This window comes from Bufo gargarizans, chromosome 11 (genome assembly GCF_014858855.1).
Source record: "Bufo gargarizans isolate SCDJY-AF-19 chromosome 11, ASM1485885v1, whole genome shotgun sequence".
NCBI classification, from domain to species: Eukaryota; Metazoa; Chordata; class Amphibia; order Anura; family Bufonidae; genus Bufo; species Bufo gargarizans.
Window position 1 is genome coordinate 29,657,988 of NC_058090.1, and position 16,579 is coordinate 29,674,566.

A 16,579-nucleotide genomic window follows, 5' to 3' on the forward strand; every position below is an offset into this window, starting at 1 on the left:
GGAACTGTTAAAAAGGGGTAAATGTGCTGACAGACTCCCTTTAAGTAGAGATGAGCCGTTTTGAAAAATTTAATTCGCCAAGAAATTTGATTTGTGCTGAATTAAGTGGGATGTTCACATATTCCGGATATGCACGCTCCCACTCTCTCCAGCCTGCTGCGGATTGACAGATTCCTCCCTGTGCACTAACAGGATTCACTCTGTCAATCAGCTCCGCTACCATGATACCACGCACTGTGCTTATTATACACATACATTACTTTATTTCACTGTTTAGAACATTGTCCATTGAGACAAAATCCCGCATGTAAATTCTCTCCTGCGCTTCCAGTTACGGCTCAAATCGAACACACGGCTACCGGGTATGTGTACGGTGCACTAAGCTGAAGCATGCAATTCCCGGCGAGGGTTGCCATGGCAGCGCCAGCTACAGCAGCCAAGCAGCGACTAGCACCACCCAGCGGCAGCCGCCGGAACTGTACACATAAACACTTCTCACGCTTACCAGTTCGGCAGCCAATCAGGTGCCAGATTCCGGAAGTGACGGTCACTTCTCATTGGTGGAACGCCTGGCGTAGTCCGTAAGTGACACAGATAAGCGCGGCTACGCATGCGCGTTAGAGTGTTAGAATTTGGCGCGTTTCCTTTTCTGCTGAGGCCCGCGGTACTGCTGCAGAAATGCCTAAGCGCTCTTACCCCTTCGACAGCCTTGCCCCGCCGCAGCTGAAGACACACGTAGGGCAGAAGGAGCTCATCCAGGGCGTGTGTGGAGAGAGCCTGAAGCGGGAGATCTTTGGTGAGAGAGGCCTGCTGCAGTCTCATGGTTCACCCCCGTGTGCTGCTAGTTCTAACGTAGCTGGAGAGGGCTCTGCTGGTGCTTGTAGTTCTGCGTGTATATGAGGGCTCTGCTGGTGCTTGTAGTTCTGTGTGTATATGAGGGCTCTGCTGGTGCTTGTAGTTCTGTGTGTATATGCGGGCTCTGCTGGCGCTTGTAGTTCTGTGTGTGTGTATGAGGGCTCTGCTGGCGCTTGTAGTTCTGTGTGTCTGTATGAGGGCTCTGCTGGCGCTTGTAGTTCTGTGTGTCTGTATGAGGGCTCTGCTGGCGCTTGTAGTTCTGTGTGTCTGTATGAGGGCTCTGCTGGCGCTTGTAGTTCTGTGTGTCTGTATGAGGGCTCTGCTGGCGCTTGTAGTTCCGCGTGGGTGTATGAGGGCTCTGCTGGCGCTTGTAGTTCCGCATGGGTGTATGAGGGCTCTGCTGGCGCTTGTAGTTCCGTGTGGGTGTATGAGGGCTCTGCTGGCGCTTGTAGTTCCGTGTGTGTGTATGAGGGCTCTGCTGGCGCTTGTAGTTCCGTGTGTGTGTATGAGGGCTCTGCTGGCGCTTGTAGTTCCGTGTGTGTGTATGAGGGCTCTGCTGGCGCTTGTAGTTCTGTGTGTCTGTATGAGGGCTCTGCTGGCGCTTGTAGTTCTGTGTGTCTGTATGAGGGCTCTGCTGGCGCTTGTAGTTCCGCGTGGGTGTATGAGGGCTCTGCTGGCGCTTGTAGTTCCGCATGGGTGTATGAGGGCTCTGCTGGCGCTTGTAGTTCCGCGTGGGTGTATGAGGGCTCTGCTGGCGCTTTTAGTTCCGTGTGTGTGTATGAGGGCTCTGCTGGCGCTTGTAGTTCCGTGTGTGTGTATGAGGGCTCTGCTGGCGCTTGTAGTTCCGTGTGGGTGTATGAGGGCTCTGCTGGTGCTTGTAGTTCTGTGTGTGTATGAGGGCTCTGCTGGCGCTTGTAGTTCTGTGTGTCTGTATGAGGGCTCTGCTGGCGCTTGTAGTTCCGTGTGTGTGTATGAGGGCTCTGCTGGCGCTTGTAGTTCCGTGTGGGTGTATGAGGGCTCTGCTGGCGCTTGTAGTTCCGCGTGGGTGTATGAGGGCTCTGCTGGCGCTTGTAGTTCTGTGTGTGTATGAGGGCTCTGCTGGCGCTTGTAGTTCTGTGTGTCTGTATGAGGGCTCTGCTGGCGCTTGTAGTTCCGTGTGTCTGTATGAGGGCTCTGCTGGCGCTTGTAGTTCCGTGTGTCTGTATGAGGGCTCTGCTGGCGCTTGTAGTTCCGTGTGTCTGTATGAGGGCTCTGCTGGCGCTTGTAGTTCCGCGTGTGTGTATGAGGGCTCTGCTGGCGCTTGTAGTTCCGCGTGGGTGTATGAGGGCTCTGCTGGCGCTTGTAGTTCCGCGTGGGTGTATGAGGGCTCTGCTGGCGCTTGTAGTTCCGCGTGGGTGTATGAGGGCTCTGCTGGCGCTTGTAGTTCCGCGTGGGTGTATGAGGGCTCTGCTGGCGCTTGTAGTTCCGCGTGGGTGTATGAGGGCTCTGCTGGCGCTTGTAGTTCCGCGTGGGTGTATGAGGGCTCTGCTGGCGCTTGTAGTTCCGCGTGGGTGTATGAGGGCTCTGCTGGCGCTTGTAGTTCCGCGTGGGTGTATGAGGGCTCTGCTGGCGCTTGTAGTTTTTGGAAGGACCTGTGCTGGCACTGCAGAACCAGTATCTCCTGAGCTGCACCTGAGGGTTTTGCCAAGTTTAGAAGTTATCCTCTATCCAAAGGATAGGGGGTAACTAACTGATCTGTGGAGGGTCTGGAGAGGTGGGACCACCGCCAATCTCAAGAACGGGGGTCTAATTTCCTCCAGTCTAATGGAGAGGCGGGTCGGGCATGAGGCCTGCTGCTCCATTAGGACAGGATGAGATGGCAGCGTACAAGGGTCGTATAGAGAATGAATTGCACTGCAGGGCGCGTGTCTGACCTGCTGCATCAGAATGGGAGATTCCCAGCAGTCAGACCCCCGATCAGTTATCCCAAGTCATGCTGATAACTGGTATTCTTTATTTCAGAAAGGACCAAAAAACTCCTGTTCAGTGGAGCGAAGGCCATTATGGGAAACCAAGGGAACCAGAATAAGAATGGTAATCCAGAGGAGGAGCCCCCAGTGCACGAGCTACTGACGGGGCAGACCACCATTGGACAAGATGGAAAGCTGCACAGATCGTCGCGGACATGTAAGGCGCACTGGAGCCCCTGAGTGTCGCACATGTCATTGTCACCTACGATTCGCCGTCACATACAAGACTGCTTGGGGCACGTGGTTCTTGGGTGACTTATTACACACAACGCACTTTACCGTATGTCGCACAACTATGAACAATGATCCCTTGACTTAAGGGTAGTTTTACTGGAAGGTTCTGCAACTTTCTAACCTATTTTGTTTTAGTTCCTCGCTGTTTCGAGCTCTCTGCTTGCTGGTGGTGAATGGAAACACTCTGACATTCAAAACAGACCCCCAAACTGCCCATACTCAATGTCGGGCAGAATGGTCAGTTATGTGAACGATCTCTCTGCAATTCTTCTGCACAATCCGCTTGTGTTGCACGTTGATTTTTGCAGCAGATTTCACAATTTCTGCAAAACGATGGGCATGTTGTGGCTTTTCCTGTGCAGAACTCTTCTACTATCTGCAGATGTCGTTTTCGATACCCAATCTAAGTGTAATTTGCACTGCAAATCCGACCTCTCCTTAAAGGGGTGTTCTGGTAATTTTAATAGGGGATAATTAGATCTGTGGGGTCCTACCGCTGGGACCCCCACCAATCATTCGAACGAGGGTCCTGCAGCCCCCTGAGATGGACGGGCATGCGGGCGGACTTTGTCTATTGGAGCTCCTGAGATAGCCGAATACAGCGATCAGCTATCTCTGGAACTCCCATAAAAATGAATAGAACGACTGACTGCTCTGGTTTGTTGCAGGGGACTACAGGGCTCCCCTTTTCGTGATCTTTGGGGGTCTCAGCAGTAGGGATAATGAACAGTTGGAATACTCCTTTTAAGGCCTCCTTCACACGTTGGTGAATCACGGCCATGTGCTGTCTGTTCTCCATGGACGGCACACATACTCCTTGATTTTAATGTGTTCATTTACACATCAGTCGTTTCTCCCAGGAGACATGCACTATGTGACACCAACCAAACGCACCCATTGAAGTCTGTGGCGTCTGTTTTTTCATGAACTGTTGGTAGGAGGCTCTGGAAAATTAATCTTCAGGCTAGCAGTGTATGTGGAATACAGATAATACACAAAGGGGCCCAACACGGATGCCCGGACCAAACCTGGATTCTTAACGGCTAAACCACTCATTATCTTATAACGGACACAGACATGGAACAGGGGCCTTAGGCTTCATGCACGCGACCATATCCGTGTTTTCAGTCCTCAGTACACGGAGACCTTCTATGTGCATTCCATTTTTTTTATTTAGTTTTTTTCCCTCTCGCTCTCTACAGTAGAAATGGCTACTCCTTATCCGCAGTATGGACCAGAATAGGACTATACTTTGCAGATCGTCTGCACGGATCCGCAAAAATGACGGATGTGTGACTGCTCCTATTGAAATGAATGGATCAGTGCTATGTGACTAGCACACAATGACCAATCCAAGTCATGTGCATGAAGCCTTATAGCTCTCACAGGAGGTGCGATGGTTCTGTCTGGTCAATCCTCTGGACTTCAGGTGCTAATCAGTCGGGTCCTGGCTGTGTAACTCAGAGGATTGTATAGACTGCATAGCACTGCCTCAGCTGTGACGCATTTATCAACTGATGCATAATTCATTGACAGCAAGCAAATCTATTGATGTTCTGATTCCAAAGAGAAATCAAAGTGCCTGACTTGATTGGTAATTTGCCAATCCTGTTCTTTCTGGATTATTATATTGCCATGAAGGTTTTCCAGTTTGCTCCATATCTGCTACTCTGTAATGGAGGAAAATGGGACTGCAAAAAGACCCAAATGTGTGGGAAAAAATGACTGGTCTCAATCTCCTATCTACCACATGGTTTATTTTTGTAAATGATGCCTTGGGGTAACTGATTGCCCTAGTAATTGGTGCCTACACCTTCTGTAAATAAAGAATCTTTTATTTTTTATGTAACATGTTCTCCCAACTTTCTTGCCAATGCTTGCTGTCAGTGAACAGAAAAGGTCTTGCTGGTCCTGTGCAGACACCAGTTTGGTTTCTTACAATACTAGGCCTCATGCACACGGACGTTGTTTTGGTCCGCATCTGAGCCGCAGTTTTGGCGGCTTTGATGCAGACCCATTCACTTCAATGGGGCTGCAAAAAATGCGGACAGCACTCCGTGTGCTGTCCGCATCTGTTTCTCTGTTCCGTGGCCCCGCAAAAAAAATATAACCTGTCCGTTTTGTGGACAATAATAGGCAGTTATATCAATGGCTGTCTGTGCCGTTCCGCAAATTGCGGAATGCACACGGATGCCATCTGTGTTTTGTGGACCGCAAAACAAACAACGTTCGTGTGCATGTAGCCAAATCCGGATTATTTTTTTATTTTGACCAGAGCAGGATTAACTGCATTGCAGTCGTGGGAACTGCACACATGGAATTTTCTTTCTTGGATGGAGGGCACTGGGGGACACCTTGAAAGGAAGCCATGCATTGGTGCGGTCTTGTGGCGCAGCTAAAAAATCGGTTTGATCCCAACAATAGGATGACAGGTCAAAGGAGGGAGCGTTCCACCTCTTCTGCAGGAGCACCTAAGACTTTTAGTGCCAAAACACACTTAGATGCTGCTGGAACAGAGGAGGAAAGTTGACCACAAGGAGAAATAGGAGACAGAGTGCGTGGTGGGAACACGTGCCTGCAGGCCGAGAGCGCCTCTGAGTCGGTGTCACGCTCCCACCTGGTCTGTGTCTCTACTGGGATGTACTGTGGATGATGCACTGTGCTGGGGTCATTTTAAAAGGTATAATTATACAGGTCCTTCTCAAAAAATTAGCATATTGTGATAAAGTTCATTATTTTCTGTAATGTACTGATAAACATTAGACTTTCATATATTTTAGATTCATTACACACCAACTAAAGTAGTTCAAGCCTTTTATTGTTTTAATATTGATGATTTTGGCATACAGCTCATGAAAACCCAAATTTCCTATCTCAAATAATTAGCATATTTCATCCGACCAATAAAAGAAAAGTGTTTTTAATAAAAAAGTCAACCTTCAAATAATTATGTTCAGTTATGCCCTCAATACTTGGTCGGGATTCCTTTTGCAGAAATGACTGCTTCAATGCGGCGTGGCATGGAGGCAATCAGCCTGTGGCACTGCTGAGGTGTCATGGAGGCCCAGGATGCTTCAATGCGGCGTGGCATGGAGGCAATCGGCCTGTGGCACTGCTGAGGTGTTATGGAGGCCCAGGATGCTTCAATGCGGCGTGGCATGGAGGCAATCAGCCTGTGGCACTGCTGAGGTGTTATGGAGGCCCAGGCTTCGATAGCGGCCTTAAGCTCATCCAGAGTGTTGGGTCTTGTGTCTCTCAACTTTCTCTTCCCAATATCCCACAGATTCTCTATGGGGTTCAGGTCAGGAGAGTTGGCAGGCCAATTGAGCACAGTAATACCATGGTCAGTAAACCATTTACCAGTGGTGTTGGCACTGTGAGCAGGTGCCAGGTCGTGCTGAAAAATGACATCTTCATCTCCATAAAGCTTTTCAGCAGATGGAAGCATGAAGTGCTCCAAAATCTCCTGATAGCTAGCTGCATTGACCCTGCCCTTGATAAAACACAGTGGACCAACACCAGCAGCTGACATGGCACCCCAGACCATCACTGACTGTGGGTACTTGACACTGGACTTCAGGCATTATGGCATTTCCCTCTCCCCAGTCTTCCTCCAGACTCTGGCACCTTGATTTCCGAATGACATGCAACAGTCCAGTGCTGCTTCTCTGTAGCCCAGGTCAGGCGCTTCTGCCGCTGTTTCTGGGGAATGCGGCCCCTGTAGCCCATTTCCTGCACACGCCTGTACACGGTGGCTCTGGATGTTTCTACTCCAGACTCAGTCCACTGCTTCCGCAGGTCCCCCAAGGTCTGGAATCGGTCCTTCTCCACAATCTTCCTCAGGGTCCGGTCACCTCTTCTCGTTGTGCAGCGTTTTCTGCCACACTTTTTCCTTCCCACCGACTACCCGCTGAGGTGCCTTGATACAGCACTCTGGGAACAGCCTATTCCTTCAGAAATGTCTTTGTGTCTTACCCTCTTGCTTGAGGGTGTCAATGATGGCCTTCTGGACAGCAGTCAGGTCGGCAGTCTTACCCATGATTGCGGTTTGGAGTAATGAACCAGGCTGGGAGTTTTTAAAAGCCTCAGGAATATTTTGCAGGTGTTTAGAGTTAATTAGTTGATTCAGATGATTAGGTTAATAGCTCGTTTAGAGAACCTTTTCATGATATGCTAATTTTTTGAGATAGGAATTTTGGGTTTTCATGAGCTGTATGCCAAAATCATCAATATTAAAACAATAAAAGGCTTGAACTACTTCAGTTGTGTGTAATGAATCTAAAATATATGAAAGTCTAATGTTTATCAGTACATTACAGAAAATAATGAACTTTATCACAATATGCAAATTTTTTGAGAAGGACCTGTATATAAAAAAAATGTTTTTACTTGGAATGAGGAAGGATAATGATTTATTAAACAGTTTGTCTCAAGGAGACGGCCTCTGTCCGTGTGACATGAACTTGATAGAAGGGAGCCCAAAGCTGCCATTCTGGTGGCTGGTCTGTGTATTACATACCCCTGGAGCAATGTCTGGCTAGTCTAGGCTTCCCCCAGTAATGATTGCTGAGGATAGAGATGCTAGACCTGCCTGCTTTCAGGTAAGCAAAGGGGTTGTCATTTAGGCCTCCTTCACACGGGCGTCCCGGATTTGCTCTGGATGCATCGCATATGCATTGCGGGAAAACCGTGCGAGTAGGCACGTAATTGCAGTCAGTTTTGAATGATTGCGTTCCAATGTTCCCTTTTTTTTTATTTATTTTTTTATGCGAGTGCAATACGTTTTGCACGTGCGTGAGAAAAAACAGACTATGGTACCTAGACCCGAACCTGGACTTCTTCACTGAAGTTTGGGTTAGGTGTTCTGTATATTTTATTTTCCCTTATAGCATGGTTATAATGAAAAATAATAGCATTCTTAATACAGAATGCTTACTAAAATGTGGCTTGAGAGGTTAAGAAACCTGTAAAAGGACCTTTGTCGTAATTGCACTCATCACGTGGTGAGCGCTGTGACATCAGCGCAGGTCCTGCTGAATGAAGATAGAAATCTTGCAAAATCAAAGGTCCTTTTGCAAGTCCTGAAAGAAGACTATGCCGGCGGCCGGTTTTACTAAGCATTCTGTATTAAGAATGCTATTTTCCTTTTTAACCATGTCATAAGGGAAAATACAGTAAGTTGACTTTTATCAATTTACTAACATCCTCTCCTAGCAACCATGCATGAAAATCGCACTGCATCCACACATGCTTGCGGATGTTTGGGATTTTCAAGCAACTCCATTTCTATGGGGCCTACGTTGCATGAAAAACTTAGAATATAGAGCATGCAGCGTTTTTTTCAATTTTTTTATTCACGCAACGCACAAGTGATGCGTGAAAATCACCGCTCATCTGAACAGTCCCATTAAAGTGAATGGGTCCGGATTCAGTGCGGGTGCAATGCGTTCACCTAGTTGTGAAAGGGGCCTTAAAGGGATGTTCCCATCTCAGACAATGGGAGCGTATCACTAGGATGTGCCCTCATTGTCTGATAAGTGCAGGGCTCAGCTCAGAATCCCCGTAGAAATCAATGAGTGTGCAATAGCTATTTTCGGCAGCCCCATAGAAATAAATGGAGGGCAGCCGCGCATGGCTGAATTTACATGATGGGTGCGGGTCCCAGAGGTGTGACTCGCACCTATCAAACAGTGGGGGCACATCCTAGCGGTATGCGCCCAGTGTTTATGATGGGGGGGGAAAACCCCTTTAACCTCGTACAAGCCACTTGTCTCTTATGGTAGATGTCCACATAGCGACCAACTGTAGTGGTTTTCAACAAATTGCAGCAATTTCTTAGGCTGTTCAACTAGAGCACATATAAACTGGATTTACCTGTTCTTGCTGAGAAACCATGGCACATAACTGCCTCGATGTATCTGCATGGAAACCCAGCTGTACTGTTGAGTCAGTCTTGCCATGAAATGGACAATACATTTGTTAGCCCTTTTCACACGAGCGAGTATTCCGCGCGGGTTGAACGCATTGCACCCGCACTGAATCCTGACCCATTCATTTCTACAGAATACATAGTATAATAGTGCTGGAAGGGTTAAAAAAATAAGTTAACTCACCTTATCCTCTTGTTCGCGTAGTTCGTTCCCGGTCTGTTCTTTGCTAGCTGTGGGCTTGGGCTGAATGACCTTTGACGGCAGATCACATGCTCATCACCATGGTGATGGACCATGTGATCTGACATCACCACAGGTCCTTTAGCCCAAGCACACAGCTAGCAAAGAACAGACCGGGAACGAACTACGCGAACAAGAGGATAAGGTGAGTTAACTTTTATTTTTTTTAACCCTTCCAGCACTATTATACTATGTGTTCTGTAGTCAGAAAGCTATTATTTTCCTTTATAACCATGTTAAAAGGGAAAATAATACAATCTTCAGAACATCAATCCCAAGCCCGAACTTCTGTGAAGAAGTTCGGGTTTGGGTACCAAACATGCGTGATTTTTCTCACGCGAGTGCAAAACGCATGACAATGTTTTGCACTCGCGCGGGAAAATTGGGCATTTTCCCGCAACGCACTCGGCTCTTATCCGGGCAAAAAACATGACGCCCGTGTGAAAGAGGCCTTAGGGTTGTAAGAGATGTTCCTTTTTAGAGCAATTTTCACATTTAACCTCTTGCCGTCACACTAACGCCGAAAGGCGTCAGTGCGGCGGCACTCTCAGGTCTCAGCGACGCCTATTGGCGTCATCTCGTGAGACCCGAGATTTCGAGTGAATGCGCGTGTTCACAGCGGGGCGCAGCTGAGAAGTTAAACTACAGCCTGCCAGCGATAATCATTCGCTGGCAGGCTGTAGATGTTAAAAAAAATCACATCAGAAAGGTATATTAGAAAAGGTATAAAATCACATCAGAAAGGTTTTAACAGCGTCTAATATACCTGGTGGTCCCTTTTGCTTGGATCGACCACCAGAGGACACAGGCAGCTCTGTAATAAGTAGCTCCACACTACACTACACTACCCCCCCCCCCCCCCCCGAATTGCGGACGTGTGAATGGGGCCTAAGGGTCCCTTATCCCTGCCAGTTAGCTACTTGTTGGGTAGTTGGCTCCCAGCCCACCGAACCGCAGTCGCTGATTAGCGTCATCGCTGTCACTAATCAGCACTAGTACTATATAGAATCTGTAAGTGATCAAGACTGATCGCAATCAGATCTAGATCAGTACATTAGGGTCAACTTAGGCTCTACAAAAAACGCAGTGTTCGTCCAATCAGGCCTGATCTCGTGCGCACACTTGCGTTCAGTCTGCCCCACCGCAGTGACAGAGAGATATATATAACTTGTGGCAAAAAATATAAAAAATCTTCTATTAACTCGCCATGCCCCTCAAAAGTGATCTTCATAGCGCTGCACCGATTTTACTGTGTTTTTGCAGTGATCAGAAAAAATAAAATATATATATATATATATATATATATATATATATATATATATATATATATAATTTTATTTTTTCTGATCACTGCAAAAACACAGTAAAATCGGTGCAGCGCTATGAAGATCACTTTTGAGGGGCATGGCGAGTTAATAGAATTTTTTTATTTTTTGCCACAAGTTAGCAGAAATCGTTTTTTCTTTTTTTTTCTTACAAAGTCTCATATTCCACTAACTTGTGCCAAAAAAATAAAATCTTACATGAACTCTCCATACCCCTCACGGAATCTGAATGCGTAAAAATGCCCTGTAAAATCCTAAAGGTACTCATTGGAATTTGGGCCCCTTTGCGCATCTTGGCTGCAAAAAGTGTCACATGTGTACATATACCCATGCTGGGGGGGTGAGAGAAATATCTGTAAATTGACAACTTTGTATAACATTTTTTTTTTTAAAGTTGGTGTGAAAAGACACCCTAAAATACATTGCCCTACTTCTGTACCTTTTTAGGAGGGCATTTTTAGACATATTTGGATTCCAGACTTCTTCTCACGCTTTAGGGCCCTAAAATGCCAGGGCAGTATAACTATGCCACAAGTGACCCCATTTTGGAAATAAGACACCCCAAGGTATTCCATGAGTGGCACGGCGAGTTTATGTAAAACTTTATTTGTCACAAGTTAGTAGAATACGAGACTTTGTAAGAAGAAATAAAAATAAAATCACTTTCCGCTAACTTGTGCCAAAAAAAAAAAAAAACTTCTATGAACTCGCCATGCCCCTCACGGAATACCTTGGGGGTGTCTTTTCAAAATGGGGTCACTTGTGGGGTATTTATACTGCCCTGGCATTTTAGGGCCCTAAAGCATGAGAAAAAGTCTGGAATCCAAATATGTCTAAAAATGCCCTCCTAAAAGGTAAAAATTTAGGCCCCTTTGCCCACCTAGGCTGCAAAAAAGTGTCACATGTGGTATCGCCGTACTCAAGAGAAGTAGGGCAATGTGTTTTGGGGTGTATTTTTACATATACCCATCCTGTGTGAGAGAAATATCTCTGTAAATGTGTTTTTTTTTTTTTTTTTTTTTTATAATACAAAGTTGTCAATTTACAGATATTCCTCTCACCCAGCATGGGTATATGTAAAAATACACCCCAAAACACATTGCCCTACTTCTGAGTACGGCGATGCCACATGTGACACTTTTTTGCAGCCTAACTGCGCAAAGGGGCTAAAAATCCAACGAGTACCTTTTTAGGCTTTACAGGGTTGCTCACAATTTAGCCCCGCTCAAAATGCCAGAACAGTAAACACACCCCACTAATGACCCCATTTCGGAAAGTAGACACCCCAAGGTATTCACTGAGGGGCATGGTGAGTCTGTGGGAGATTTTACCAGAAGTTAGCAGAAATAAAAACTTTATTATATTTTATTTTTTTTCCCTCTGCCATTTTCTGCTAACTTGTGAAAAAAAAATGAAATCCTACATGAACTCACCATGCCCCTCCACAAATACTTTGGGGTGTCTTCTTTCTAAAATGGGGTAATTTGGGGGGTATTTATACTATCCTGGCATTCTAGCACCTCAAGAAACATGACAGGTGCTCAGAAAGTCAGAGCTGCTTCAAAATGCGGAAATTCACATTTTTGTACCATAGTTTGTAAACAGCTTTTGCGCAAACCAATAAATATACACTTATTGGATTTTATTTTTATCAAAGACATTCTGACACAAACTTGTATAGAAATCTAATTTATATTTGAACAATTTTACCAGAAAAAGTTAAAAATGCATTTTTTTGGAGAAAATTGCGGTCTGTTTTGATATCGGAAAAACGAAAAATCTCAGCAGGTTTCAAATACCACCAAAAGAAAGCTGTATTTGTGAAAAGAAAAGGAGGTAAAATTAACTTGGGTGCCAAGTTGCATGACCGAGCAATATGACACTGGCTGACCTGTTCCATGTGCGCTTGGCAGCTGATGGCATCTGTATTGGTCCCATGTTCATATGTGTCCGCATTGCTGAGTTTTTATTTTTTTAATTATATGCAAATGAGCCTCTAGGAGCAACAGGGGTGTTGCCATTACACCTAGAGGCTCGGCTCTCTCTGCATCTGCCACACCCTCTGCACTTTGACAGGGCCAGGCAGTGTAAATGTGATCATACCTGGTCCTGTTAAAGTGCAGCAGATGCAGAGCTTCTAGGTGTAATAACAACGCCCCTGTTGCTCCTTGAGGCTCATTTGCATGTAATAAAAAAAAAACAAAAAAACTCAGCAATGCGGGCACGTATGAACATGGGACCAACACAGATGCCATCAGCTGCCAAGCGCACATGTAACAGGTCAGCCAGTGTCATAGCTACAAATCCGCTGACAGATGCTCCTATAGCCACACATATGTTGACATATTCTACTTTCATTACTTTCATTTTGGAAGTGCACAGATGTCTGTCTCTTTTCTTCAAGCAGCGCAGCCGGTGGAGGGATCCAGAGCGTGCTCCTCCTGTGTACGATCAGTTGGTGAGAAAGAGGCGTGCAAACAGTGTGAGCGCTACATCTGTAGAGGCTGCAGCAAGCCGTGCTCTTGTTGCTCTACTGTCACTTGCTCCAGTTGTTCAGTTCTTGTGTGAGTATCTCCTAGACCAGGGGTAGGCAACCTCCGGCTCCCAGCTGTTGTGAAACTACAACTCCCAGTATGCATACTTGCTCTGCTCTTCTAAAAACTCTCATAGAAATGAATGGAGCATGCTGGGAATTGTAGTTTCACAACAGCTGGGAGCCGGAGGTTGCCTACCCCTGTCCTAGACTGACCTCTGCTCTTACATCTTAGACGAGCTCTATCTTATTGATACAGTACTGAAAGTTTTAAAAAATTTATTTTTCCATGTCAATATCGCTAGTTAAACAAAAACCATGAAATCCTGCAGTTTTCCCACTGGCCACTAAAAATAATGGGCTGTACAGATCACTTTACTGCAGTTATCTACTTATCTGTCATTACAATTCTGCCTGTAATGATATCACCTCTGTGTATAGATAAGACAGGATCCAGCATTCACAATGGGTGATATCGCAGCTTATCTACTCCCTCCTGACCTCTGCACGGGTCTCATAGAAGTCATCGAGGTCCCCTCCAGACCATTGTGTCTATAGCCCATGGAGCTGCTGGAAAGCAACTTTCTAAATGCTGTTAAGAAAAGATCAGGCAAGATGGCCGCCCCCAGAATCATGTTCAGGAAACAGTAAAAAAAAAAAAACTAATTGGAAAATAAAAAACCATTAGAAGAAAATAGTGTTACTATCTGGTCTTATCTGGCAGGAGAATTTCTGTGACACATTCCTTTAATGGATGTTCTGGCATTGTCAGCGTGTACGTGTTCCCTGTCCGAGGCACAGAAGGTTCCTGAAATGTCTATTTCCTTATTTCAGTGACGGAGATCTCGGAGAGCGAGCGTTCTGCGCAGCTTGTTCTGTATACGAAGTGTAAACCGGGGAAGCCATCCTACAGATTGCATGTTGTCTGTGTTTTATGTCTGTAATTTTATGTTGATATTTTGTATGTATTTTATATCTAAATTCGAGTAATGAAATAAAGTTTATAATGAAAATGACCACTAGGTGGCGCCTCAGGCTTTTCACTGACTAGAAACTGGCGTGATTAGGAAACTGGTGCCGGTGGTGCTTGTGTCTGCAGGTGCCTGAGACTCTGCATTTGAGTGTTTGTAAGGAGCAAATTACATGACTTTCCTACTGTCTGAAACGGGAATCGCTGTTTCTTAAGGCCTCTTTCACACGACCGTGTGGCTTTTTCAGTGTTTTGCAGTCTGTTTTAATTGTTCGTTGTCCGTTCCGTTTTTTTTGTTTCCATTGTGTTTCCGTTCTGTTTTTCTATATGGCATATACAGTAATTACATAGAAAAAATTGGGTTGGGCATAACATTTTCAATAGATGGTTCCGCAAAAAACAGAACGGATACGTAAGACATAAGAATGCATTTCTGTAGGTCTTCAGTTTTTTTTATTTTTATTTTTATTTTTTTTTGCAGACCCATTGGCTTGAATGGAGCCACGGAACGTGATTTGCGGGCAATAATAGGACATGTTCTATCTTTCAACAAAACGGAAATACGGAGTACATTCTGTTTTTTTGCTGAACCATTGAAATGAATGGTTCCGTATACGCAACACAAAAAAACTGCCCGTAGACGGGGAAAAAGGTGTGAAAGAGGCCTTAACATGTAGGTTCAGAACTCAAACTGGTAAATAAATTTTTTTTTTTTTTTTTTTTTTTTAAGGGCATCTGTCAGCAGTTTGGTACCTATGACACTGGCTGACCTGTTACATGTGCACTTGGCAGCTGAAGACATCTGTGTTGGTCCCATGTTTTAATATATGCAAATGAGCCTCTAGGCGCAACGGGGGCGTTACCATTACACCTAGAGGCTCTGCTCTCTGCAACTGCCGCCCCCTCTGCACTTTGACAGGACCAGACAGTGAAGACCTCCTCGTACCTGGCACACGGTAGCCCTGGGAAGAATGTGACTACTGGCGGAAAGAATCCGCAGGGAGTTTGTGTCTGGTTAGCCGCAAGCAAAATCAGTTTCTATTTCTTTTGGCGTCTTGTAAAATTATTTCTGGCGCAATGCTGCTACTGGGTCGCTTCCTAAAGTGTATAAAATATAAACCCCACTCTGCTTCCGATATGTTCTACACGTGTCTGCGGCCTCTGCCATGGCGGATTGTATGCTCTTCAGCACGGCCTAATGGTACCAAAAACCTGTGAACCGGGTCTGCTCTTGCAATTGGGGTCATTAGATGCAAAAAAAAATTAAAATGGGGGATCCAGATAATTTACAGAGGATCCTTCTACCAAATGTTCTGTGCCTTCTTACCCCCAAAACATAATTATGAAGTGAAGCGCCGTTGTGTAAAATTGTCTTAATGGGACAACCCCCTTTATAACAAGTCAACTTGTCCTCTATACACAGGATAGAGGCTCAGTGTGTCATCACCGGGTGGGACCCCACTAATCACAAGAATGGGGACCCATGCTCCTCAGTTTGAGTGGTGGGGGTCGCACTGCATTCTATTAGCGACTTCCCCATAGAGTGGCTGACACACATGCTTGTCAGCTGCCCCATTCGGTCAGGGAGACTTGTGCTCGGCTGGGGTCCAAATGTTTGGACCTGTGGATAAGTGGTCTTATTGGGCCAACCCCTTTTTAATGTGGATTCTGGAAAGGAATCTGTCCTTTTTGTTTTTGACGCTGTGGTTGGCTCTTCTTTCTGATTGAAGGCTGTTTATCGATAGAAAGTTGCCAATTCAGAGCACAGGGCAAGGGCTGTTTCTTTACCTCCAGTGATGTACCGGGCTTTTTATGGCTAGCAGTGATCCCTGTGACATCACCATCACTAATGGGCGGTCTATAGTGCTACGCTAGGCCTAGCACTAAAGACTGCCAGTGACATCATTGGGCTCACTGCTAGGTGGAAGCCTCTGCCTAGCATACCCACGGAAAGCCTGCGATATCCGTGGAGCTAAAGAAACAGCCAAGGGGGAGCATTGGAGCATGAATGAGGGAAGGAGGAGTTATGTCCAGGTTTAGAGCTTTAGGCCTCTTGCACACAAACGTATTTTTATTCCGTTTCCGTTATATTTTTATTTTTTTGTGGACCGTATACGGAACCATTCATTTCAACGGGTCCACAAAAAAATGGAAGGTACTCCCATGTGCATTTAGTTACCGTTCCGCCAAAAAAAATATAGAATATGTCCTATTGTCTGCATTACGGACAAGAATAGTACTGTTCCATTAGTGCCAGCTGTTCCATTCTGCAAAATACGGAATGCACAAGGACGTCATCCGTTTTTTTTTTTTTTTTTTTTTTTTTGCTGACCGCAAAATACATACTGTCGTGTGCAAGAAGCCTAACAGGAGGACCCCCTGAGAGACCAGATTCTGCAGCAAACAAAATTTGAACTGTCGCCATGATTTAATGTAAGCTACAGAAAGCATGTTATAGAGCAGGAGGAGCAGAGCAGACTGAT

At 45.7% G+C, this 16,579-nt stretch overlaps 1 protein-coding gene across 2 annotated transcripts; it reads left to right on the plus strand.

Moving 5' to 3' along the window:
- Positions 1–605: 605 nt before the first annotated feature.
- On the plus strand, positions 606–14,137 carry SIVA1 (SIVA1 apoptosis inducing factor). Of its 2 annotated transcripts, none has more exons than XM_044272090.1 (4): positions 606–796; positions 2,857–3,021; positions 12,998–13,157; positions 13,961–14,137. In XM_044272090.1, the coding sequence occupies exons 1-4, from the start codon at positions 679–681 to the stop codon at positions 14,016–14,018; spliced, it is 501 nt and encodes a 166-aa protein (XP_044128025.1). In that variant the 5' UTR covers positions 606–678; the 3' UTR covers positions 14,019–14,137. The 2 variants fall into 2 exon arrangements, with proteins under 2 accessions (XP_044128025.1, XP_044128026.1); XM_044272091.1 differs by having other exon boundaries at positions 607–796; positions 13,001–13,157.
- Positions 14,138–16,579: the final 2,442 nt, after the last annotated feature.